The sequence below is a fragment of the Hippocampus bargibanti genome, linkage group LG05 (assembly GCF_051943395.1).
Source record: "Hippocampus bargibanti isolate YZ-2025 linkage group LG05, ASM5194339v1, whole genome shotgun sequence".
NCBI classification, from domain to species: domain Eukaryota; kingdom Metazoa; phylum Chordata; class Actinopteri; order Syngnathiformes; family Syngnathidae; genus Hippocampus; species Hippocampus bargibanti.
The window spans coordinates 32,059,585-32,086,055 of NC_142738.1; the positions used below are offsets into that span (position 1 = coordinate 32,059,585).

Genomic DNA, 26,471 nt, shown 5'->3' on the forward strand with positions numbered 1-26,471 from the left:
GTAAATGTCTGCACAAACCAACAACATTTCTACGTGGTTCAATGGTATAACATTTTTTTTAAGATATAACTTCATTTTGTGAAAGTAGGCATCTTTTAAAATTGAATGTTGCAATTAGTATGCTGCCCAAGTCTGATTAAAGCATCGGTTGGATCAGCTGAATGGTGTGAGCACAGCAACCAAAGAAAGAACGGAGAGGAAAGGAGTGATGGAAAGATTAAGGCCAGTGATGCTTTCATGGGGAATTCAAGGTGACAAAACGGGGTTAAAATAAAATGAAGACTGGACTTGTTTACCAAATATGCCCTCTGTCAGTCATGGAAAAGAATGAAAGAAAAAAAACAGAAAAGGGAGAGAAAGGAAAGAATGAAAACGTGAAAGACGAATACATTCTCATTGTTCAGACAATTTAGCATCAAAAAACCAAGGTGAATATCTTGTCTTGTCAGCTGGATACTTCAAGTCAGAAATATATTTACAAACAGATGAAGTCCAGCCTCCTTTTCCAGAACACCGACCAAGTCAAAGACCAAAGTCTGAAGAAAAGTTCTGATTTGGTGGTGGTGGGGAAGGGAGGTAGGGGAAAAAAAACAAACAATGTATTAACTGTCATAATAAATGGATACTAACTCAAAATGCGATATATATATATACAGTAAAGTCTCGTTATATCGATATTCAAGGGAGTCCGAAAAAATATCGATATAACCGGGACTATCGATATATCCGACCCTGTTTGCATGTAATTTTCTCCGTGCGTGCATAGAAATAGTATCGATATAACCGGGACTATCGATATATCCGATATCGATATAACGAGACTTTACTGTATATATATATATATATATATATATATAGAGTCGAAGACGACTGGGATAGGCTCCAGCACCCCCCGCTACCCTAATGAGGAATTAGCGGGACGGAAAAACGCAGGTGAGCCTTATATGTGAAGTAATATTGAGCCACAACAGGTCTGGCAACCGGTGTCAGCAGCCTCCGATTCCATTCCCCCCGTAGAAGGAGTGCGTAGCCCCAGACTCTACCGTAGCGTCTTATATTGTGGTGTGACTTCTGTTTGGAAAACGTTTCTATTTTCATATATTATATTTGGATCACTTTTTTCGTTCATTATATTGTGGTGTGCCTTATATATGACAGAGGTTTTAAAATACAGCATTCATTGGGGGTGCCACTTATACGCCAGTGCGCCTCATACACTGGAAACGACCATATCTTCAGATTGTTGATTGACAAATCTCTGACATTGATGGAAAGAGAACCTTGAAAAAAATAAAGCTATTTGAATGGGAATTGCAATCTTGAAATGCAATGAGGTTATTTTTCTCAATAGTTCAGCCCTATTGTCAAATTGCTAACACGCAAAGGAGCTTTTTAACCTATAAATCGCCTTTGAGGGCTAAAACTGCGATTCTCCGAAATGGTTTTCACATCATCACGCAAATTGCATTTTGAGAAGATGCATTTCATCAACAGGCAGTTAATACATTTTGAGGATCTAAAGAGGATTTGAGAACATACAGGTCTGAAGCAGATGTTCTGAAACAGCCTAATGTTGAAGCTATAAACAAACACACTGTGCAAAATGACTAAACAAGCAAAGAGTGAAGACAGACCGTGATTTCAGTTTCTTTCTGTCGGATGGCCAGCTCAAAACCTACCTTCTGCCACACCCCACGGATACTGGCGACCTCGAACCTTTTTCCCATTCACTTCAATGACCGCATTACTGCCAACCACAGCCAATGGCATCTTCTCCTTGTGCGGGGTGGAAAAATGTGGCAATCATTTCTTTGGTGGTAGATCACAATTGAGTCTTCACAAGGCAATAAAACCTTTTGTCAATGACTAACATCCCTTTGCATCTCTGGCCAATGTCGAGGCTACTGGAGATAACAAAATGGAGGGCCGTGTAGGCAATTTGGACAAATTCCAGCTGGGATGTAGAGAGCGACTTTATGTATAACCCTAACCCATATGTATGTATGTACGTACGTACGTACGTACGTACGTACGTATGTATGTATGTATGTATGTATGTATGTATGTATGTATGTATGTATGTATGTATGTATGTATGTATGTATGTATGTATGTATGTGAGTGTGAATGTACTGTATGTATGTGTGTGTATGTATGTATGTGTGTATTTTGATGTCACGATGTACTGTATGTATGTATCACATTTATTTGTTGATTTATATATGTACTTATGTACTGATGTACTGATGCGCTTATGCATCTATTTATGTATCTATGCAACTATATCTATTTCTGTATCTATCTACAATAAAGTCTCGTTATATCGATATCGGTTATATCGATAGTACTGCTTATTACGATACCATTTCTATGAACGCAAGGAGAAAATTTACATGCCGCAGGATCGGATATATCGATAGTCCGGTTATATCGATATTTTTTCAGACTCCCGAGAATATCGATATAACGAGACTTTACTGTATGTATGTATCTATGCAACTATCTATCTATTTATGTATCTATCTATTTATGTCTCTCTCTCTCTCTCTGTATGTATTTATGTATTTATTTATTTATTCGAGAAATGTCTAGGCACGTTTACCATCTAGGCTCCCATGAACACCATTGATGGACTACTCATTTGAAAGAGGCAAACAGACAATGTTTTGCTTTGGCAAATGAGGTCAAGGGCAGACTCACCTTTGTAAGTATTTATACTTTCGGCATGTTACAAACAATTTGTGGTCCAATACCTTGATCTTCCGGATCAGCTTGTTGTCCTCATCATCGTCTGTATCTGGGAATTCATAAATTTTGATTTTGTGCTCCTGGATCTCTTTCATTATCTATCAAAAATGAAACATTCAAGTCAAACATACACTGTATACATATGTTCCCTGTTGTCTGAGAAAAGATTTGCAGAACAAAGTACAGTGGTACCTCAGTTTATGAGCATGTGAAATTTTCAAGTTAGGAAATGACTCAACCGGAAAATATTGCCTCTTTTCCCAAAGGAAATTACAAGATACGAAAGATAAAAATACAGTAAAAAAGTTTCCTGAATGCAAGATACTGAGAGCTGCTCCGCCATTGGCTACTACGGACCATCATTCTGCCATCCCATTGTCTGTATTCAGGCAGCGTCCTCATCATTCTCGCTTCGAGCCGGGAGGTATTCCCATAGCTTGAGGTAAATGTGAATCACCCAGAAAAAGTGTGCTGATGTTTGCTCTGGACGCTTTCAAAGGATTGCTAAAAGCCACTGCGAGACTAATTAAGGCAAATCCAATCCAATCCAATCCAATCACTTTTGTTGATTAAACAGCAGGCAAAAACCACTTTTGCGAGAGAACATGAACTGTATGATCAGTACGCAATTGAAAGTTAAATTTTTATTCTTTACCCTGTTTTTAGTTTTTTAATCATGTGCAGAATTCTCATTTGGAGTGCAATAATCTAATAGTTACACAAATTTGTTGCATATTTTGATGTTTTTTATGCTTTACATAACAGTTATGTCAGGATTTGGTGGGGTGCGTGGAATGGATTCCCCAACAATTATTTGGTGAAAAACATTAATTGTTCAGACTTTAAAATTTATGTTCTATCTCTATTTCAAATTGGATTTTATCTATTATACTATCAGTTTTTTTTTTTCGATGCTTGTCTGTGACTGTAAAATGTCCTTGAGAGCTTTGAAAGGCGCTTGAAAATAAAATGTATTATTATTATTATTATTATTATATGGTATCGTTGTTTCTGGCGATAAAAACAGTTTGTAAATCCTGCCCAGTTTGTTCAGCAAAACAACTAGTATCGACCAGTACAGAGTCAATAATCCTTTGATCAATAAAGAAGAATAAATTATAATTGAAATAAAGTCAGTTCTGATGGGTTTTCATCAATTGTTATTCCATGATTTTGTGTGTAAGGATAGGCTCCTCTGACAACTCGAGGTTTCTCGAAGCTCTCTGCTCACCACCCTCCTCCCCCTCCCTCTCTATTTGTCGAGAAATACTCATTGTCCGATGAACTGACAGAATTATCAGAAGTATTCAAGCTTCTGAGGGAAGGTTCAATCACTATTATTCGTTGAACTTGACATTTGGTGTTTAACACTTGAAAATGCTACAAAAAAATAAAAATAAATGCAAATGTGGATGCGAACAACGCCGTTACGACGACGGCTGTTGGAGCAAGTCTCATAATAATTGGATTGGATTGGATTTGCCTTTATTAGTCTCGCAGTGGAGAAATTGACATTTCACAGCAGCAAAGTGATGAAAAGGAAACAAAATACAGGAGCTGGTGGAAAGGTAGTCACTCTTGCCACGCCGTCTTGAAGTCAAAAGAACCAAAAATGTCCTTTCCCACAGCTCGACCCTATCGCGACAATACTCGTCTCGCACGGCGAATGCCTCACAAAGTCTTAAAATCGATGAGTACATACGAATGTAGCTGGTTTTTGAAGGTAAGGTTTTCGAACAAGTATAGTCGTCCGCAACTAAATAAAGAACATTTTGTGAAAACGGGTATACTGGATTCTTCCGGGGAAGGGTTTAAACGTGTTAGAGGTACCGCACCAAACCAGTTCACATGCACATTCACCGAACCCGTCGTCATTTGTGTAAAAAATAAACATTTTTTCCACAAATTCAAGACATGAAAAAACATGTATTCAAAACCAATAAAAATTTGTTCAAATATAAAGTATGCTTTTTTTCACTGTGGCAAAGTCATAACTAATTGATATATGATTGGGTGCGTCAACCTCCATGGCAGAGGCTTCGTCGAACCCGAGATTGATTCATCCAACCCCTGGGGTCAATTGAACCCAGGTTAAGAACCGCTGGATTAGAGTATTTACATGGAAAAAAATGTCTCTCTGACTGACTCAGAAATTTTGTCAATAACCAATTAATTTCAGAAGTACAGGTACCACTGAATACATTAAAAAAGCGAACATGCCTTTGCCAGAGATCACAAATTCTCAAACTAGCCAAAAGTATTTTCTTAGAAATCAAATATACCTGTTTCTTAAAAAGCTGGCATTCCTCTGGAGTCAGAGTGTCAGCTTTTGCAATAAGTGGAATGACATTGACTTTGTCATGGAGCCTCTTCATGAACTCGATGTCAAGTGGCTTTAGTCTGAAGGATATACAGAGACAAAGCATGGATGGAAAATGACACAACCAACAGACAAGCAATACTTTAGGGTAATGTCAATACTGAAGAGAACCACAAAAAAATGTACTGGTGATGTTTTTTTTCATGCAGAAGGACGCAGGTCTTCAATGTCAGCAATCACAATCTCAGTCACCATCCCCGCAAGCAGTGAACAATAAGGATGTGGCTGATGAACGAAACATGTTTTTTTTTTACAATTTGAAAAAGACACACCTATTGGATTAGATTGGATTTGCCTTTATTAGTCTCCCAGTGGAGAAATTTACATTTCACAGCAGCAAAGCACCTATTTCCGCTCCATGGCCTCCTCTAGTTCTACCTGAAACTACTGTATCTATGCCCCCACCAACATTCTCTGCCCGACAGAAGAAGAAGCAGAAGAGCAGAAGAAATTTGCAAGGCCCGACCAAGTGTCAAACTCCTGTCTGAAAGTCTGCGCTGACCAGCTGCCTCAGGTGTTTACATAAATAGATCCCTGGAGCTGTGTGCGGTCCCATGCTACTTCAAACAGTTTACCATCATACCAGTTACCAAGAAACCATCAACATCGCAACTGAATGACTATAGGCCTGTCGTTCTGATATCTGTGGTCATGAGCACGTTGTGCTGAACCACCTAAAGTACATCATCGGAACCCTAATGGGCCCTCCTCAGTTTGCCTACCGGACAAACAGGTCTGTGGAGGATGCAGTCAACATGGTGATGCAGTATATCCTCAAGCACCTCCACAGCACAGGGTCCTATGCAAGGGTCATGTTTGCGGATTTCAGCTCAGCGTTCAACACCATAATCCCGGAACTGCTCAACCCCAAACTTCTCCATCTTGGTGTGTCTCCAACGATCTGCCAGTGGATCTTCAGTTTCCTGATGGGACGGACACAAGAGGTGACGCTGAGGTGAACAACATTATCAACACGCACCACTAGCATTGAAGCCCGACAGAGATGCATCCTCTCTCTCCACTGTTTCTCTCCCTCTACACAAATGAGTGCACATCAACGCACCCATCTGTCAAACTCAAAGTTTGCCGATAACATCACACATGGGTCTCATCAGAGATGGCGACGAGTCTGCGTACTGACAAATGGAGCTGCTGGAGCTCGGGTGCAGACAACACAACGGAGAACTGAACACATTCAGGACGGTAGAGACGATCGTGGATTGAAACATCATTCACCAGCTGCCTCGCACACTATCAGACTGCCATGTGTCGACCGACGAGATCTACAAGTCCCTGGCTATCAAAGTCTCTCAGGACAGGAACTGGGAGGTAAACACCAATGCCATTGTGATATCGTCCCAACAGAAGATGTAGTTCCTGAAGCTGAAGAGGAAGCATGGCATATAACCACAGGTGCTAAGATAATTCTACATGTCAGTCATCAAATAAATCCTATGTTCTTCCATCACAGTTTGGTTTGCAGCTGACCCCCCCAAAAAAAAGACAAAACCTGACTCCAATGGACAGTTAGGACAACGAAAAAAAACATTGGCACCCACCACACTAACTCATGAGGACTTGTACACCACAAAAACAAAAATAAGGGCATGGAAAATGGCATTGGACCCTCCGTACCCTTCCCATAAACTTTTCCAGCTACTCTCCTCAGGCAGGTACTACCGATCCATGCGCACCAAATCTAGCAGACACTGAAACATACATACATACATCCTAATTTATATAGTGCTTTCACAACAGTTTCACACTTCCCTCTTGCAGAGAACGCCTTAAACAGTCACCCAAATGTACTTGTATAGTAGTTCTTGCAATTTTGCGCAACCCTGTGGTCCAGCCGACAGCTGGAATCATTGTAGCTCGAGATCTGTACTAATTTGAACCATCAAAGTCAAAGTCAGCTTTATTGTCAAATATGCTAATATGCATGACATACGGCACCGATGAAATTAATGTCCTCTCGGACCCAGCGTGCAAAACAATCAAAGCACTTATAACGTGGCTAAAAAGACATACAATTGACAACAGACAATACATGTAATTTCTGTATGTAAAGTGAGGTAGTGTCGTCTGGAAAGTGAGGCAGTGACGTATGTAAAGTGAGGAAGTGATGTATATAAAGTGACATAATGTAGTAATGCAAAAACAAACAACAAGAAAGGGTTGAAGTGAGGTCTTGCAGAAAAAAATGAGAAAGAACAAAAAAAATAGAGTTCAGGATGATCGTACAGCATGTAGCGTGTACTCAGAGTTCGGTGAGTGAAATTGTTGAGTGAAAAACCATTGTTACTACATTGTTACATATGCATAATTGCGCCACAAAAACTGCGACTGGTCATTGTATGATTTTCTGCACTAACTGTACAACTCATAGTACGGTATTCTACCACTGACCATTTTAGCTCTGCTTGATACTTGGCACATTGTCTCACAGCTATCATTGGGTAAGTACATTACGGAATGTCCTTCCATACTTCTTTGTCACTTCTGTGTCAGCGGCTCACCAGCAGCGGACTGAAGTACCATGCACTCAAGGATGATGCGGACAAAGGCTTTGTAACGTAATGTCAAGTTGGTCAATGTAATTCCTTGCATGGACGCCAATGTTAGCAAAATGATACGAAAGTATTCGGACCAAGCAGGTGGTCCCCACCAAAACACGCAGTCAATTGACGTGGATCCATAGATGTGCTTTATGTAGGGCAGTCATTGTGAAGCGAACAAAAGCCAGGCTCTTTCTTGGCCTAGCGTCATGAGAGGCGGGATGAGAACCGGTTCACTTGCATGAGATGGCTGGCCCCTAAAAAGCATCATTTGTACAATTAAGGAGATAGGATATGATCTGTCCTTGGGCTATTTTAACAAAAGCCTGCCAGATACTGTGCATGTTATGAAGACGCCTGAGAACAGTTTTAAATTGTGATAGAGAAAATGTGAGGGTCTTTGTTAAAGCTGGTTGTTGATTAGATTTTGTTTGAATAGACCATTCCCAGGTAGAACGTCCCTTTACATCAAAAATGTCCCTAAAAATAGGATTGCATATTGGTCTGTAAAATCAATGCTTTACGAAAAGAGCTGTGTTGAATATCGATCCGACCCCGTGGAAACCCAGATTGAAAAAAAAATACTCCAATACGGATTGATCTCAATGGCAATTTGGTTTTTAAATTTACACAGGTGTGCTTTGTGGTTGAGCTAATATGCATCATGTATTTACTACATTATTCCAGCAGCTCATGTATTTTGTTTTTCTACTTTCATTCCTTTCATCACTTTACTGCTGTGAAATGTAAATTTCTCCACTGTGAGACTAATAAAGGCAAATCCAATCCAATCCAATCAGGGGTGGCCAACCAGTCAGAAATGAGGAGCCATTATTTTTTATTATGTTACTGCAAAGAGCGCACGCACGCATGCGCCCACACACACACACACACACACACGCACGCACGCACGCACGCACGCACGCACGCACACACACACACACACACACACACACACACACACACACACACACACACACACACACACACACACACACACAATGCATGGACGCACACGTTTGCGCAGACATGCAGAAACATATCGCACACACACACACACACACACACACATGCATGACCACGTACACGCGAACATTGCATGCACGACGAGCAACAGCCGGAGCGCCCGAACATAAATGAAAGCTAAAAACACAAACACACAAATCTTTTTTTCCCTAATTTCCTCCTCCCACCGTTCGCAGTCCACTTAGGACCAATCTGCTGGCTATTGGTCGATTGCGATCGACTTAGCATTTACCACTTAGTAGTGATCCAGTCATCTGATGGGCTGTACTGTATGTCAATCAAGTAGCGCGATTGATGATAGGCTGATGCGGTTCGTTCTTTGTATTCAGAAACGTTTGAATGGAAGCGCCATCGGCGAAGCGTTTTGGTTGTCGTGTGAAAGCCCAGGAGCCACATTGAAGCAGCCAAAGAGCCGCATGCGGCTCACGAACCTCGGGTTGGCCGCCCCTTTACTATATGAAAGTCGTGTCAGGGCATGCTTTCAAAAATCTGAGTTATGGTGAAGATGAAGCCAATTTGTGAACCTTTGCTGAATCTGTGGTGATATTGAAGAACATTTAGTGGCACGTATTACTGTCCACAGGGATCATGACTAGGACTCAGTGGATCGTGAGCAAGATGGTTTCTGCTCTAACAGCTCGACTGTTGGATTCCTGATCTTACTCATTACATTGGTGACTTGAGCGATTTCACCATCCAAAACTGCAAAATATCCCCCATTATGTATTGACAACCAAAATAAACATACTACAGTAAAGTCTCGTTATATCAATATCGGTTATATCGATAGTACCGCTTATTACGATACTATTTCTATGAACGCAATGAGAAAATTACATGCGCGCAGGGTCGGATATATCGATAGTCCCGGTTATATCTATATTTTTTCGGACTCCCGAGAATATCAATATAACGAGACTTTACTGTATTTTCTAGTTATGTTAGAAAGGGGTACAAAATGGCTACAAGAAAAAAAAATTATGAAAAAATGACATTTTTCCACCCTCTATTTCTGGAAAGCGAGTGAAATCCACAAAGCTGCTCTAGTCATTGGTGTAAAACACTAATCTATTCATGTATCAAAAAAAGAAGATGATATCAATCAAGTTATGGAATTATTCGTCTGGTTTATTCAATGATGATCAAGATATTGTACTAACAATTCATCAGTCGCAGTGTAAAAATTATAAATATTGATTTGAAAGCCAAGATACTGTATGTCCTGTACTACACTGGTAAATCGATGAAAAGGTTTCTTCAGCCTTCATCTGTACTTCTTACAAGGTGTCCGACGTTTCGCTTCTTATCCAAGATGCTTCTTCAGCGAACTAAAGTCTTACTGGTAGTTTGGGCCCTATATATATCTTTACTGTCCTCTGCTCCCCCCCAAACTGAGAGCAGGGACCTATCATAGCAGTGTCCGGCACCGCCATGTCTTGACAGTAGGGAGATATATATACAGTAAAGTCTCGTTATATCGATATTCAAGGGAGTCCGAAAAAATATCGATATAACCGGGACTATCGATATATCCGATATCGATATAATTTTCTCTTTGCTGTATAGAAATAGTATCGATATAATATACTATATATATATCCGATATATATATAACGAGACTTTACTGTATATATATATATATATAGGGCCGAAACTACCAGTAAGACTTTAGTTCACTGAAGAAGCGTCTTGGATAAGAAGCGAAACGTCCAACACCATCAAATTTGTACAGATGACGGCTGAAGAAACCTTTTCATCGATGGACCACTCCTGTAAGACTGAGAGCTTACACAGACGTATACTGGTAAATACATTTCATTGTCTTTGACATCATATACTGTATAGTGCGTCAACATGAATGTTTAATAGAACGCAAGTATGTTAAATCCAAAATGTAATCTGAATAAATAAATGTGTGACCTACCCATGCCCAGAAGGTGCAATGAAGTACAGACAGCAGTGCACCCTGTTGTCTGGCATTGATCTGCGGTTCACCCTCGATTCTGCATTCAGGAAGTCCTCACACTTGCTGTCAATATAGTTGATAACTGGTTGCCAACTGAAAAAAAGGACAGAATTTGACATCAAGCACTAACATCAGAGTTTGAAATAGCGTCTGCCCAGTGGCCCGGGGCGTACAACGTTTCGGCCCGTGTGGCCGACAACTTCGTCAAGAGAAAAAGTTTTAATCAAACGTTTGTTTTATTAAATAAAGCAAAAGCTACAAGCCAACCGCTACAAGCCACGTAGACTTCTCTTTCGAAGGGGATTTCAAAACGAACGTTTGTTTGGCAATTTGCATACTCAGCACCAGAAGTCAATCAGAAGCCTGTTTCGTGCTTCGGACTACACCCTGACTGAAAAACGTACTTGAGAGTTCTGAAAGCCGCTTAGAAAGAAGAGTCCACGTGGCTTTTATCAGACAACGCACCACAAACATTGCATTGTGCACCATGACGACAAACGACAACTGTAGCAAAATCTTCAGCATGGGATATTTACCATAAACTCAGCTAGGGACCATTTGTGGTAGGTACTTAATTTAAAAAAATCCTTTATACTTCGCAAACAATGTCGTCTTATTGTGTGTCAAGTTGTGGGGCAGGCAACTTTATGGCCGGGCAGGCAACTTTTCAGAGTTGTCTGCCCGGGTGTCATGCGTTTCAGACACTGGTAACATGAGAAGAAAAAAAAACATGTTCTCAAATGAAAATTGGACTGACTGATTCAATGTGACAAAAGAACCTGCTTACCAGTTACTATTATCTACAGCATCTCCAAATCCTGGTGTATCAACAATGGTGAGAGTCAGCTGGACACCGCCTTCTTTAATTAACACCTTAGACTGCTCCACCTGAAACACACAAACCACCCATTGACTTACAAGACTGTAACTCCAGGAGCGCACTGTGGCATGTTCTAAAAGACGCTGCGTCATTTCTTTGTTGTTGTTTGTTGTGTAGGTTTACAATCCCCACATTTTTAATCAGACTTGATGAAAGATGAAAGAATTATTTTCATTAGCACTGAATGAGATCATTTGTAAGGTAAGGTCAAATAAGACCGGACAATACAAGACAAGAGAAAAAGAATAAAAAAGATCACCTTTATTCGTCTCACAAATTTATGAAAGGAAGAGGAAAGCAAAAAGAAATAGAAGAAGAAAATAGAGGAGCTGCTGTCAAGGCAGCCACTTTCGAGATGCACAGGACACATGGCAAATGCTCATTATTATTCATAGGGTTAGCATGAACTTGAGACATGCAAGAGCAGCGGCACTCCAAAGTCGGAAAAGGACGACAACGGGGAAGAATATTGACGGCAAAGTGCACTCAACTATGGAAGACTGAGACCTGGGCCGGTCGACGGCGAGGCCGGCAACACAACCGACAAGGCAACACAAGTCTGGTGGGTGTGTCTCGCGGTCTCGTCAGACACACAAACGCGGAGATGGAAGACAAGATTCAAATTCATTGCCTAATACTCCTGCAAGCATGCACTCGTGCTGCAAAGTCGTGAGTTGGAATTCTGTCATGAAGGTTGTGGTGTCGTGCATAAACTTCACCACAACTAAGTAGATTCATTCATTCATTCATTCATTCATTCATTCATTTTCCGATACGCTTTATCTTTACTGTCTTTGGACAATTTAGAGCGTTTTTGGGATGTAAGAGAAAAACAGAGTACCCGGAGAAAACCCACGCAGAGAACATGCAAACACAAGGAGGCCAGGGCATGTCTTGAACACACAACCTCTGCATTGTGAGGTTGACACGCTAACCAATGGACCAGCCGGCTGCCTACATTGATTATTATTTCAGCTTTGTATTGATTTCAAGATACTTCTGTTTACATTGAAAGCCATCCATAACCTTGCCCACCACCCCCAATCTGTCTGACCTACTTCAAATCTCCGTTTCCTCTCGGGCCCTCAGATCCTCTTCCTCCCGCCACCTCTGTATGCCCTTTGCCCATCTCACCACGATGGGGTGCAGAGCTTTCAGCCACTCCGCTCCCAAACTCTGGAACTCTCTTCCTCGCAACGTCCGTAACATTGACTCCCTTCCTACTTTCAAATCTCCCCTCAAAGCCCACCTGTTTAAACTTGCTTTCATGGTCTAGTTTAATCTGCTGTTTTATTATTTATTGTTTTATTCATGATGTTATTGTTTTATGTATTGTTTTTATTGTAAAGTGTCCTTGGGTGTTCAGAAATTAAAGGGATTATTGTTATTATTATTTTCATAATTTGTTATCATTATATAATATATAAACATTATTTCATAAATTCCTGGATTTTTTTTTTCCTGTGAAGAACCCGTGGTCGGTTATTTACTTATTATTTATTTTATTAATAGTCGTATGGTGTATTTCCTGACTTTGGTCCTGTGAAAAATCACGGGAAAAAGTTTGGTGGCAACTGGCGTAACAGGTTAGCCATTGTTTATTTCTCTCACAAAATGTAAATAAATGGTCAGTAACAGTTTGAAACTGAATGGGTCAGAATTGCAATTTTTTTTCTGGAATATTATTAGATGTTACCAGTTAGGTGCAAGTAAGTGTGCTTCTACTCACCTGTACGGTCTTCTTGATGCGCTGTGATGGACCAGGGTAGTCCTTGGAGTAAAGGTCAGTCAGAAAGAGGGAGTTAATTAAAGTCGACTTTCCAAGACCAGACTCACCTATAGATACAGAAAGGCAAATTATAAAAGTGATGGGATCAGATGAAGACATTATTTGGATAACATACATGCTGATGCTTTCAAGTCAGCAATGCCAGAAAGCCGTCATGCATGTTTTTGTTCGATTGTAGACGTAAACAACCAAAAGTGATACGGCTTTGCTTTTCCATTGAGTCCAAATTTTAGCCTTATACTCTACCACGGGGGTGTCAAAGTCAAATTCACAGAGGGCCAAAAAAAAAACATTTTCAAGGACCAGACCATTTTTTATTAATTTGTTTATGTTAAACTACTGTATTCACCGTCCTAATATCTTACGATTGAATTTTTGCTCAAATACTGAAACCAGAACAAGTTTAAGAAAATAATAAAATACAAAAACTGAAAAAATATCAGGCGTCTATAAATTTCACTTTATTCATTTTAATTGTAACTGTAAAAAGGACAACCGACACCTCCCGACAAGTTGCGTCCATAATTTGTAAAATCACTTCAAATGACTTCTACTCGGCGCATTTTACAAAGATTCCACCGCATATAGCTAGATTTTACTTTTTAAAAGTCACCCTGAATATTCATGAAGTCTTGCCGGACGTGACATCACATTGGGTACGCGCCTGACCGAGAAAGCGACACACAATGCATTTTGGGTACTTTTTTTGCGTCTGAAAACACCGTGTTGATCGTGAAATTAGAAGGAAAACGACATAAGTAACGTGATGGTCAATCGTTGTGTGACAGCCAATTGTGATAACACGTATAAAGAAGGCGTAAGTTGACACCAATTTCCAGCGGACAAAGCAGCCATTTTCAATGGAGCAGAGCAGTTGAGCACCAGCGGAGGCGAACGAGGAAGCAAACCAGAGTTAGCGATTCGCCGCTTGATAGCGGAGGTGTGATGCACGTCTACTCATTTAGTCAGCCTGCATGCTAACTGTAAGCTCAACTGGTGAAAGAGAGCAATCACCATATTAGTGGAGCAAACATCCACTTTCCACCGTGTCATTTGTTACTCTGTAGCGCTGTCGGAGCTCTCTCTCGTCTCAACATCTCTGTGCTCTTTTGTGTGTGCGCGTAAAACCCACCCATCTGTCTTTTACCACGGATTTTAACCAATCACGGGCGGCTTTACGGCTCTTACAAGCGTCTCCATATACTGGACGAAACGCCGCTTGTGCGCCATCTTGTGCATTTTCTGGGCTGCTATATCGGAGTCCAGATCTTCTCCTCCGGTTTCATCACTTGCAAACGGCTCAAATTGATATGGAAGGACTTCTTATGCTTTCCTCTTCAGAACTACAGTAAATTCTCGTTATATCGATATCGGTTATATCGATAGTACCGCTTATTACGATACTATTTCTATGAACGCAAGGAGAAAATTACATGCACGCAGGGTCGGATATATCGATAGTCCCGGTTATATGGATATTTTTTCGGACTCCCGAGAATATCGATATAACGAGACTTTACTGTATTTGAATCATATTGATAACTGGATGAGTAACAAGAAAACATCTTCTCCCAATCTGAACAAGCCGGTAAACGTCACTGAGACACAGCAGTAACACAGCAGCAACACGTTAGCACTTGCTAACAGGTCAGGGCACAGAAACATACCAAGTCACCGAGACACAGAAGAAACACGTTCGCACTCACTAACAGGGCTGGTTACAAAAACGTAGCAAGTCGCTGAGAGCCGTCCTCATCTTCCTCCTGTGCATTGAAACAAAGGAAGTCTTCCTCCGGGATGTCGGACTGGATATTCCTCGCCACACACGCTCTCATTCTCTCTTTCTTTGTCGCATTAAGTGTCACTTTCATCCTGAGGTAAAGTTACATCAAACTTGCGACTTCCTCAGCACATATATTCGCCGTGTCTCACCCTTACTTTTCGAGTTTGAGCAACCCTGGCGGCTGTTAGAAAAAATGCATACATTGGCCGCATCATTGCATAAACCACGGGGTTGAAAGCTGGTGACAAAAGTTGCGGCTTATCGTCTGGAAATTTACGGCATAGAGATGAACAAATTATTTTTCCTCACTTGTTTATATCGGGGTATGGTCAATTCTGAATGACTTGTGTGGTTGTTTGCTGTGATTTGGCTGTGTCGGTTCATGGATCGGTGTCAAAACTAATCAGGCAAAACAAATTGCTCAAAATGAAGTGAAGCGTGTAAACTAACAATGGCTAAAATTACAATGAGGTGGCTTCTTGATCCAACATCTCAAACTCACAAGTGTATTGTTCCAATGGAATGTTATTCTTTCAGCTCTGGAAGGTGTAATTTAGTATTCTCATGAGCCTTCAAAGGGAAATTAAACTCACACTCAGCTGTTTATTTGTTTTGCAATTTCACACCACACAGAGAATCACATTCCACATGCAGGAATGTTACCAGATATTTCTGTGTGAATTGGGTGTGTAAACTGTGGTGCACCGCTTCAGCTGAAGGTGTGGGATGAATGCCTTGCTCAAGAGATTGAGTTATGGTGAGCAACCTGCCCCCCAAATTGTTGCCTAAATGTTTGGTCTCAATGAGCGAAGAATGTCAACAGAAAAATAATAATCAACGGATGTGTTTTGCAAACAGCCAGGACAGCGGCTTCAACTGTGAGATCATGTGAATGAAGATGTCTGACTGACTAAGAAGCTAGCCAATGATTCACACAGGATCGAGCATGAACATGCTACCAATGTTCCCAAAACAGAAGCTAATGTAATTTTCTGACAATAACATACACCATAGTACAACGCCAGACACTCCAAAATCATTCTGAAAAATATGTTTTCCCTCTGCACTTGTGTATTAACCACTGCCCCCTATTTGCTGCCATCATGACAAACGAGCAAAAAAGAAAAACAACATGGTATTAGCTCCATTGTCCCATGTTAGTGAGCCAATAATGCGGTTTAGTTAATGGAAGACGTTTAATCAACATGATGGTGTGCTGATCAGAGTGCATGTAGGAAAAAGACAGGACTAACCCAGTGGTGTTTACTTGAAACGGTATTTGTCATGGAAATGTATCGAGTGATGCAGAAACATAATAAAATTAATAATAACTAATTCCCCACCTTTCCACATGAATGTAGCAAGGCGCAACCATTTTCAAACTGTGTCATTCTCCAGGATGCAAATAGCCAACACGTCTTTATGTGCACATATTAATTACCACAAAGGGTCATGAATACAAACAACAGCCCGATGCTCAAAGTGTAGCTGAATGACCCATGTACAGTACATGCAGACAACTGCACTATCACCGGCATAGACATGCACTTTCTTTTTCCTAGCCCCGAGAACATCCGCATACTGAAGCAGCTATAGGCTGGACTGCCACGATATAATCGATGTACAACCCATGATCCTCACAACGCTTCCATGAAATAATCACGTCATAACACAAATTGGGTCTCTGCTTAGTGATGTGTTACCAAATCATGTGTCTCAAACTATCTTCTGCTAAATGTAGCACTCTTGCAGTTTAACACACATTGGTTTTCATTTTCAACTGTCACACATATTAACATGGTACCTACCGACTCTGCAAACGCCACGCAGTGCTTTCCAACTAGCGATGCTGGGTTAACTACGTTCTATCTAGTTCGGTGTTTGATTCGAAATCCATGACCTTTCACCTGAGCAATGCGCTGGATTGCTGACTTTAACAAAGGAGACCACAGTTCAAATCCCAGTCACGAACGCTTATCACTCCAATTAGTATGCTCGACCCTAAATCCAAGACACAGCCTGTTACCCGATACCAAAACCAGATACAATTGTGTTGGAGTCATGATGAAGATCATCCGGTGTCAAAACTGCGCTAGACATTGAATGACTGCAATAACACCTAACCTGACAAAAACATGGAAAATACAGTAGTACCTCTATTTCCGAACATCTCATCATCCGAAATGTTCAACTTTCAAAATGCCTCAACAGGAAAATATGGCCTCATGGTCACGATCTGGTTGGCGACCAACGGGTGGCGCTGTCGGCCCCGCCTGCGCCTGCACAGGTGCTGGTCATCCTGATCAGTGGCAGATTGCCACGTTCCGGTTGGCGACCAACGGATAGCGCTGTCGACCGTGCCTGCAGCCGCGCAGGTGTCGTTCCAATCAGTGGCAGATAAAAGGACTCCCGGCACGACCATTCGGTGTCGGGTCATTGCATTGCGTGTGTGTTTGCTGCACCAAGTCAAGTTTGTTTCATCTTGGCAGACTTTTACTCTTGGTTTTCTTTGATACTTTTTCTGTTCAGATAATTTTGATGTTTTCGATTTGGTTCCTGCAGATTTTTTTTCAATACAATTTCTCAAATACAACCTGCTGCTCTCTCCTGCCTGCTTTTTGGGATCCGCAACCGCCGTCACCACCTTGCAAACCGCGACACTACCAGCAGTTGAGATGAAATGGATTTGTGCCAAAATGGTCCTTGTAAGATCGGTTCACATTTTTTCCCGTATAAAAGTTGGAGTATGCCGTACATTTGAAATGATGAAACAATGAAATACGTGGAAAAACGTATACATTGACAGGCATGAGTTTTGCAAAAAAACACAAATAGGGTACCGTTTAACGTTAATAGACCATCATTTTTATTCTTTATTCTCTGTTTTTTACATTATTCAAAATTCACACTACTAAAATGTGATACATACTTTGATATATTTATATGCTTGAGAAAATATGTCATTAATTTTGTAAGTAGAGGTAGTACTGTATCACTGACGGAACAAGTTTGCACAATGTCTGTTTGGAAGATGGACAATGGTGCCAGCAATGCCTCGGGGTTAAAAAATATATTGAAATGATGTCAACCATTTTTTTGTGATCGATGCGTTTGACAAATCTCAAGCTAATCAGTGTGACCACATTTCAAGTTGCCCTATTTATTCTCCTCGCTGCCCTAGTTGTGTCACATTTCAGATCCTCCATTAAGTCAATCAATAGTGTTGTTTTGGGTTGGTCGGACTTAGAAAATCGCTATTTCTCCCCGAGCGTCAACTTTGATTCTAAGGTTAAAGGCAAATGGCCGTACACATATGCATGTGTAATAATCATAATAATTCACTGCACATGCGTGGCAACCTTAGACGTAAACAAGTATAACTCCATTAATAACACAATGCAACGGGGAGAAAAAGGCGATAAATGGAGTCATAATGGCACACGTAGGAGTATAAGTGAGTAATACATCTGTGCCATACTGTAGTTTCAGCCTATGCATATGTGTTTCATATTCTTGGAGCTGAGTGGCATTTTTTGGAAAATAATCTCATTGCAATTGCACAACGCCCTCAAAATGTCATTGTCATTTTACTCAAGATTGTTTTCCAAGATATTTTCAAAAATGAATGAATGAGTCTTTCAATGTCGACGGAAGCGATTCAGAAAATGGATGGATATGGTAACTGAGTACATAAAGGAAGATTGTTGTCTATATTGTGACGACAGAACATTTTGTACAAGTCGGAAGAAAAAGTGTGAATCACAGGTGTGATTAATTGATCTGAACAATCTATCAGAATGGGCACGTGTATCTTAAAATAGCAGTCAGGAGAGATTGGGAGATGAGAAATTAGGATAAGGGACTTACTTCCCTGAAGCGCCTTGAATGAGCAAGCAGGAACATGCTCAGAAGAGCGAGCTAATGAACACAGACACTGCTTCGTGCTGTTGAATATACTTCTATACTTATGTCATGTCATGGCTCGAATTGAGTGCATCTTGAGCTCGTGAAAATATTGAAATTCATCCATCCATTATCCGTCCCACTTATTTCTCATTAGGGTCACGGGGGCGCTGGAGCCCATCCCAGTCGTCTTCGGGCACTAGGTGGGGGACACCCTCAAGTCACAAAGAGACAACACATCGCAACGCAAAACGTCAACCGGTTCAGTGTGTCCCCGGCCTACTGCCCGAATACAGCTGGGATATGCTCCAGTAACCCCGAGACCCTAATGAAGATTAAGCGGATCGCTTTGGGCATTTCTTTAAGGCCTTCAAATACACTTGCAGCTTGTCAAAACATGAATCAAGTACGGCGTTACTCGAGGAGCTCTGCAGGCGTGCTTCTTCCTCCATGACCCGGAAGTCCCTGCCTGAGCATGAATTTTGAAAAGGAGATAGAACAATTTGCTCTCTCTGAAAGGTCGGGCAGAAAAAGAAGCACAATTGTTGCCAAATTATTTTGTTATGCTTAGAATATCTTGTTTTCTATCCTTTCACTCCCACCCCAACCCCATCCCTCTTCAATTGCTGCTGTGGACTGCAAATTTCCCCATTGCGGGACGAATAAAGGTATTCTGATTCTGATTCTGATTCTGAAAATGTGTGTACTTGTGAATTTCTCTCCATTATATTATCTGAGACATTAAAATGTGTGTGCATTTAGAACGGATCTGCAAAGAAAAAATGCTGTCTTGGAAAACGGTGCACCCAGTAAACTGCTAATACAATTTGGAAAGTACACTACTCCATTTGGAGGATTTACCCAACCACAAGCCGCTGCGCAAACATGTTTTCTTTCCCCTCGATGTCAGCTGTGCACCTTGATCAGATGAGTCGAGTGGATGCTTCAAATACTTTTGAATTCTTTCAACTCCCGCCGATGACCCAGTAACTCACGCAATACAACAGAGAATGTCTCTTACTTACCAACAACCATTAAGGTAAACTCGAAGCCTCTTTTAACAGATTTCCGATAGACCTGGTTGGGAAGATTAGCGAAGCCCACATAGCCCTCCAGGTTCCGCTGCTGATGTACAGAAGACACAAACACGTTGGTTTAATTAATGTCGTTGCAAAAAAGTAACATGCCAAAAGTGTTTATTTTGCAAACAAATGGGATTGAGAAGCCATCGCAAACGGCAGAAAAATGCATCTATACAGTACAGTACAAGTGCAGTTCACAAATGTATCAAAAGGAATCTCAACAATGCTGTTCAAAAGTAACGAGTAATTTAGAAACGCTTCAATTAGAATTCTTGTCGAAAAAATGGCCGCTATTCAACTAAAGAGTAGCAAGCACCGCGCAATGAAGGAAGAGAAGAGATGAAAAGATGTTGATAGAATAAATCCCAAGCATCTCGTTGCGCAAATATCCTACATTCTGAATGGATTCCATGGGACGTGTTGAAGATCTGAGTTGGAAAGTGACTGCAATCTGTGCGATCCGCGAGGTATTGCCCAGCTCCGCCTCTCTTTGGTTTGACTCCCTATCTAGCATTGTACTCACAAACAACCCCCTGCTGGATGACACCACCCAAACTGTCCGACATGCTACCAGAGGCAAAAACTAATTGATTGTTGCTTTGCCTGCCTCTGCGCTCTGCCCTACATAGTGTGAATGGAAAAAGGCTGGTTTGCACTCATGATAGTCAAAGTTTCATCATCCGATACAGTTGGAAAAAAATGCTAAAAAAATAAAACGGTGATTAAAAAGAAATTCTCTTGGCCGATGAGTTGGCGTGTATCTCGATTTGGTGATGCATGAGCTGAACTCTTACTCTTCTAATGTCCTCACATCAGAAATGCAATTTTTGGTTGCGCATTAAAGGACAACCGACACCTCTGGAGAAGTGGCGTCCGTCATTTGTAAAATCACTTCAAATGACTTCTACTGACCGCATTTTACCAAGATTCCATCGCATATAGCTGTATTTTACGTTTTAAAACCCGCGCTGAATATTCATGAAGTCTTGTTTTCGAGTTGTCGCCGATGCCGGAAGTGACATCACATTGGGTACGCCCCTGACCGACAAAGCGATAGACAGTGCATTTTGGGTACTTTGTTTGCTCTGAAAACTTTGTGTTGATCGAGAAATTAGAAGGAAAACTACATAAATAACGCGATGGTGAATGGTTGCGTGGCAGCCAATTGCGTTAACACGCATAAAGAAGGTGTAAGTTGACGCAAATTCCCAGCGGACAAAGCGGCCATTTCCAACGGAGCACAGCAGTAGAGCGCCAGCCGAGGCGAACGAGGAGCTCCACGGAGTGCACGAATCCCCGCTTGGATGACGGCTGCCATCCTCTCAGCCTGACATTGAGTAGAAAGTTGCTTCCAGTGGTGAAAGAGAGCAATCGTCATCATAGTGGAGCAAACCGATCAGACAAGCATTCAACTGCTGGAACGAGGAGCTAACCGGAGTTAGCGATGGATAACCGCTGTCATTCATATGTCAGTTCGTAACTCTTCATCTTGAAACGTTAAACAACTTTTTGCATGCACAACCAGTAAACAATCTGCATTGTAGCTTATTATTTGTTATTCGTGTCCTTATATGCCACATATCACGCAAGTTGGTGCTATATTGCTAATTCACAGAGCTTCATATATGCTTCATATGTCATGTCCTTCACCAGTTTCGTCGCTTTGCTTACACGGCTCAAATTGATACGGAAGGACTTCTTTCATTGATCGCAAACACTTTCCTTTTCAGAACTATTTGAATCATATTTATAACTGGATGATTACCAAGAAAGCATCGTCTCCGAATCTGAACTCTCTGAAGCCATTGTTTTGATTCTGGAGCTAGGCAGTTTGTGGAGGAGTTTCCTGACGTGACGTCACGAACTGGGGGCGGGACTTTCTGAATCCCTGCAGTTTCGAGCTCATTAGTGGCAGTTTTGGGCCACTTTAAGTCATTTTTATTGGTGTTTTGCATTTGACTGAAACTATTACCCGCCGTCTTTTGGCTATTTTAGATGCTATAAAACGTATTTCTGATGTCAGTTAGAAAAAGTTTAAAAAATGGTGTCGGTTGTCCTTTAAAGTGAAACGATCCTTTCATGTTGTCATCAAAAGGGTCGGCAAAGAGTTGCTTTGACCTCACCCATTAATGTCTGTTGAAATGTTGCTTCTTTAAAGTTTGATTCAGTCAGCGATCCATTTCGAATTGGGACCATTTTCAAGTAGCAAAAAAATGACAAAAATGATGCAGAGTTGGCTAAAGTCACAAAAGGCCTTTGCGTCTCTCTGAATTTTTACACACAAGCAAACCACGGATGTCAATATAAACGTTTGACATCCGGTAGAGCTGCACTACATGAAAAATCAACATCCGATGACAATCAACAACGTCCACGATGGACAGAGGGGACTCAGTCGATTCCATCTGTCTTGTCAATGGCCTCGCAGCTCCAATGATCTTGCCTGAATGAAGCACTTGACCGATTCTATGTTTGATCGGGCCTTGTGAGTGTAGGTGGGAAAGAGGAGAGACCACTCGTGACACACTATTATATCTTTTTGTTGTTGTTGTTACATCCACCTTCACACACAGCTTCGCGTAATAGATGATATAATTTGGCATGATTTTTCAGAAAGTGTGAAAGTGGCATGTCAGAAATTGTCACGTTAATGTTGATCCAAGAGACGGATACACAACAAAATATGTGTTATCATGCAGAAGAACGGTTAGGCAAGGCTTCCTCACACTTTTTCCTCATGGGAGCTACTTTTGAAATGACCAAATGGGTTGATGCTTAAGCGCTTATGTCGCACAAAACAACATAATGATGTCATTATCCCAAGCCCAGAAAATTACAGAGGGTTGTGTCAGGAAGGGCACCTTGGCCAAAACAAACTTGCCGATCAACCCTCGGATGAATGAGGACACTGATTGGCTGCGGCGACGACCCCTTGAAGGGAAAAGCCGAAAAGAAAAGAAGACAGCCATGACAATGTCACGTCACCTTGTGATGTGATCTACCAATATTATTGACGTATTGAGGAAAGGGGAAAGAGTTTCAGGACAGCATGGCAGAAGAGGTTGTCGGATGTTGGCTTCTTATTCATTTCATATGATGTTATACGCAGACAAAAAAATACATGTAAGAGGAGATCAAAGAGTGACAATGAGTGAAAAGCTCAGCCATGGACTTCACGTCAACCCCTCCCCCAATCGACAATCGAGTCATAGTAGCTGCGTGATTAACGACTTTGCATTCAGTCTCTCACTTACTGACTCACCAACGCACGCACGCATCTTGGTGCTGATGGTGGAAGATTCAGTTCGATTTTCCCTGTCGGGTTTTCATTATTGCTTGTGTCAATTCTTCAAAGTATATTAATAGGAGAGGAGAGCAACATCGTCAGGGATTTTTCATTCTGCACATTTTTCTATAGCACGCCAGCCCGTGTACGTATTTGCGAAAACGCACATGAATTTAACTCGAGCATTTTTTTCTTCTAAGTTGAAAGAATTTAGATGGCTAACGTTACAAACGTCCCAAGCGTGTCAATTCAGCGATCCATCTTTTGGACCCGTTTTATTTGAGCTCTGGTTATGTCAACTGTGCTTCATCTATGATGGGAGCCTGTATACATTCGTTCCCCCCCGCGAGAGATGATTTCCAAAAGCGTACAAATGTCAAATAGTGGAGGTTACGTTTCAAAAACAGGTCGTTTCAACCAATGCCAAACGAATCATAAATGTCCCAATTCTGCATGCACTTGAAGTGTATGAGGAAACGAAGCTGACGGTGAGGAACGTGAGCAACTACGTTTTGGATGAGATGATCGATTCTTTGCGAAGAGGGCGCAGTTGTCATTTGTTCCTGCAGTAACACACCAATCTCAATACTGACAAGCGAAGGTATTTTGAAAGAAAAAACAAAATACTCACAGCAATGCCGAGAAGCGCGTTTTCTGGTCGTTCGATCATTGTATCGCTGTCACCGCCCAGCCTGGAATGGATGGACAGTCGCCGATGTCTACACAGACAAGCGTCAAAGAGAGCGAATGACAAGAAATGCGCGTTTTCCCTGAAAGTGTGCCTTCTTGATAACAAACTGAACACCGTGCGTCAAACTAAACAACACGTATATTACAAACGATGACCAAACAATAGTGGCAAAACGGCCAACAAACGAAAATACGCCAAGAAAATCGGCTGCCTGGTTTTGTCCACGAACGATTTAGTCCGATTCTACTCAGTATCATTTCCGACTGGAAACTTCAGGATAAAGTTTGGACTTTGATGTAAACGGAGTTCTGGGGTCACATTCACTACATTTATTTATCGTGTTATGATTGAGCGAGGTTATCACGAGGAGATTTTGAAACGTCGTTTTTTTTTCATTTAAATAATATACAACTGTACCTTAATCATAAAATTGTGTTTTGATTTATTTGAATGTAGGAACTATCGTGACTTATTAAGGCACTGCAATTGCTACCGGTAAAGAGAAGCGTTGTTTTAAATCCGAGAAACGTTACAGACAATGAACGATTGGAGTAGTGTATTGCAACCTATTTTTGGCTTAAATCTCTTATTTTGAAAAACATTAAAGGGAACTTTACGTGCATGTGAATTCATCCACAGGAAGTCGTAGTGCACATTGAACCAAAACGCGTCTACGTTCGGTTCGATCCGGACTTCCTGTGCTTTATTCACACAAGCGCACACACGCACATAACACACACGCATGCACACACGCACCAGCGGCGGACAGTCAAAGCCTGCAAAGCCTTGTCGACTGGCCTAAAAATATCGAATCACTCTTCTTCTTTTCCTTTGGGCTTTTCCCCTCAGAGGTCACCACAGCAAATCAGTGTCCTCCATCTTCACTGACTGATGGAGCTTCATTATATTTTGTCCGTAAAATCTTATTGAAGAATTCCAAATTGTCTTTCAGGTTTCTTTCATTATGTGTGGACTTATACTAAATCACACCCCACTTTTTTCACTCTGTATTAATTCAGACGTAGGGCTACTGAAGGGCTAGCGATGAAATCCACAGCCCGCCACTGACACAGACACTCACACGCTGTGTTCCCTCGAATTGTTCACGTGTCTGAGCAGACACAAGAGGTCCCGAGCACGCTGAGGATCACTGTTAGCAACATCAGACGTGTACTCGTGATGTGTCGTTCGCGAACCCCGCCCCCAATCTTCGGATAAAGCCGCACGTGATTGGTCAATATCCGTGGTAGAGGAGAGAGGGGACAATTACAGACACACGCCGCAGTGAAGAGGGGGAGGCGGTTAGGGTAGACAGGTGGACAAATGTGTTCACATTATGTTGTTATTTACGTCTGTGTAAGCTCTCAGTCGTACAAGAGTGGTCCATCCATCGATGAAAAGGTTTCTTCAGAATCCATCCTGTGTTCTTGTCATCGAATCCATCCTGTGTTCTTCCATCACCGTTTGGTTCGGGGCCGCCACAAAAATGGACAAAATCCGACTTCAACGGACAGTTAGGACGGCGGAAAACATCATTGGCACCGCCCTACCCACTCTCGAGGACTTGCACACTGCAAGACTCCAAACTAGGGCGCGGAAAATCCTACTGGACCCTCCGCACCCTGCCCACCACCTTTTCCAGCTACTCCCCTCAGGCAGGCGCTACCGATCCATGCGCACCAAATCCAGCAGACATTTAAACAGCTTCTTCCCCCAAGCCATTAACTCTTTGAACTCTTCAACAGTAGCCAAAATGGAACTGTATAGTGCCACTTAGCAGTTTTTTTGACGACGATACTAGTGCAGCGTGTTCTACCGGAAACAAATTCCTTGTGTGTTCTACATACTTGGCAATAAAGATGATTCTGATTCTGATTCAGCCGTCATCTGTACACATTTGAAGGTTTCGGACGTTTCGCCTCCTATCCAAGAGGCTTCGTCAGCGAACTAAATTCTGACTGGTCGGATCGGCCCGATTTATATATCCCTAATGTCCAGACATGGAGGCGCCGGACACAACTATGATAGGTCACTACTCTCAGGTTGGGGGGGAACAGCACAGGGAGTGGTCCTCTGCTCCCCCCAACCTGCGATTCACTCTCTCCACTGCTGTTCTGCATAGTGGGTTCAGGACTATGCAGAACAGCAGTGGCCTGACATGCATGGTCTCGGAGTGAGGTAGAAAGCCGGAGTACTTAGAGCACAGGCGGGAAAACTACGACCCTATCGTCTTTTTAATCCGGTCCGCCAAAGGTTGGCACGAAGTTCAATGTGAATGACTCCCGGCACTCTACATTCATTTCATTTGGACTTCTAATGAAAGCATTTCAACACTGAGTTGAAGTTGCAGAGCACAGGGTGGGAGGAGGAGATGAAGAA

General features: G+C 41.7%; 1 protein-coding gene across 3 annotated transcripts in view; it reads right to left on the reverse strand.

Annotated features, from left to right (window-relative positions):
- septin15 (septin 15) overlaps positions 1–24,328 on the reverse strand; it is a 39,269-nt gene extending 14,941 nt beyond the window's left edge. The window contains exons 1-8 of one of the 3 annotated variants that reach the window (XM_088995762.1): positions 24,033–24,328; positions 20,059–20,155; positions 13,288–13,394; positions 11,466–11,566; positions 10,637–10,771; positions 5,031–5,148; positions 2,754–2,846; positions 1,680–1,776 (exon numbers count right to left, since the gene is read on the reverse strand). In XM_088995762.1, coding sequence (XP_088851888.1) covers positions 1,680–1,776; positions 2,754–2,846; positions 5,031–5,148; positions 10,637–10,771; positions 11,466–11,566; positions 13,288–13,394; positions 20,059–20,155; positions 24,033–24,071 — 787 coding nt within the window. In that variant the 5' untranslated portion in view covers positions 24,072–24,328. Of the gene's footprint in view, positions 1–1,679; positions 1,777–2,753; positions 2,847–5,030; positions 5,149–10,636; positions 10,772–11,465; positions 11,567–13,287; positions 13,395–20,058; positions 20,159–24,032 lie in introns of all 3 variants that reach the window. The other 2 variants (XM_088995761.1, XM_088995760.1) reach the window with 2 other exon arrangements.
- Positions 24,329–26,471: the final 2,143 nt, after the last annotated feature.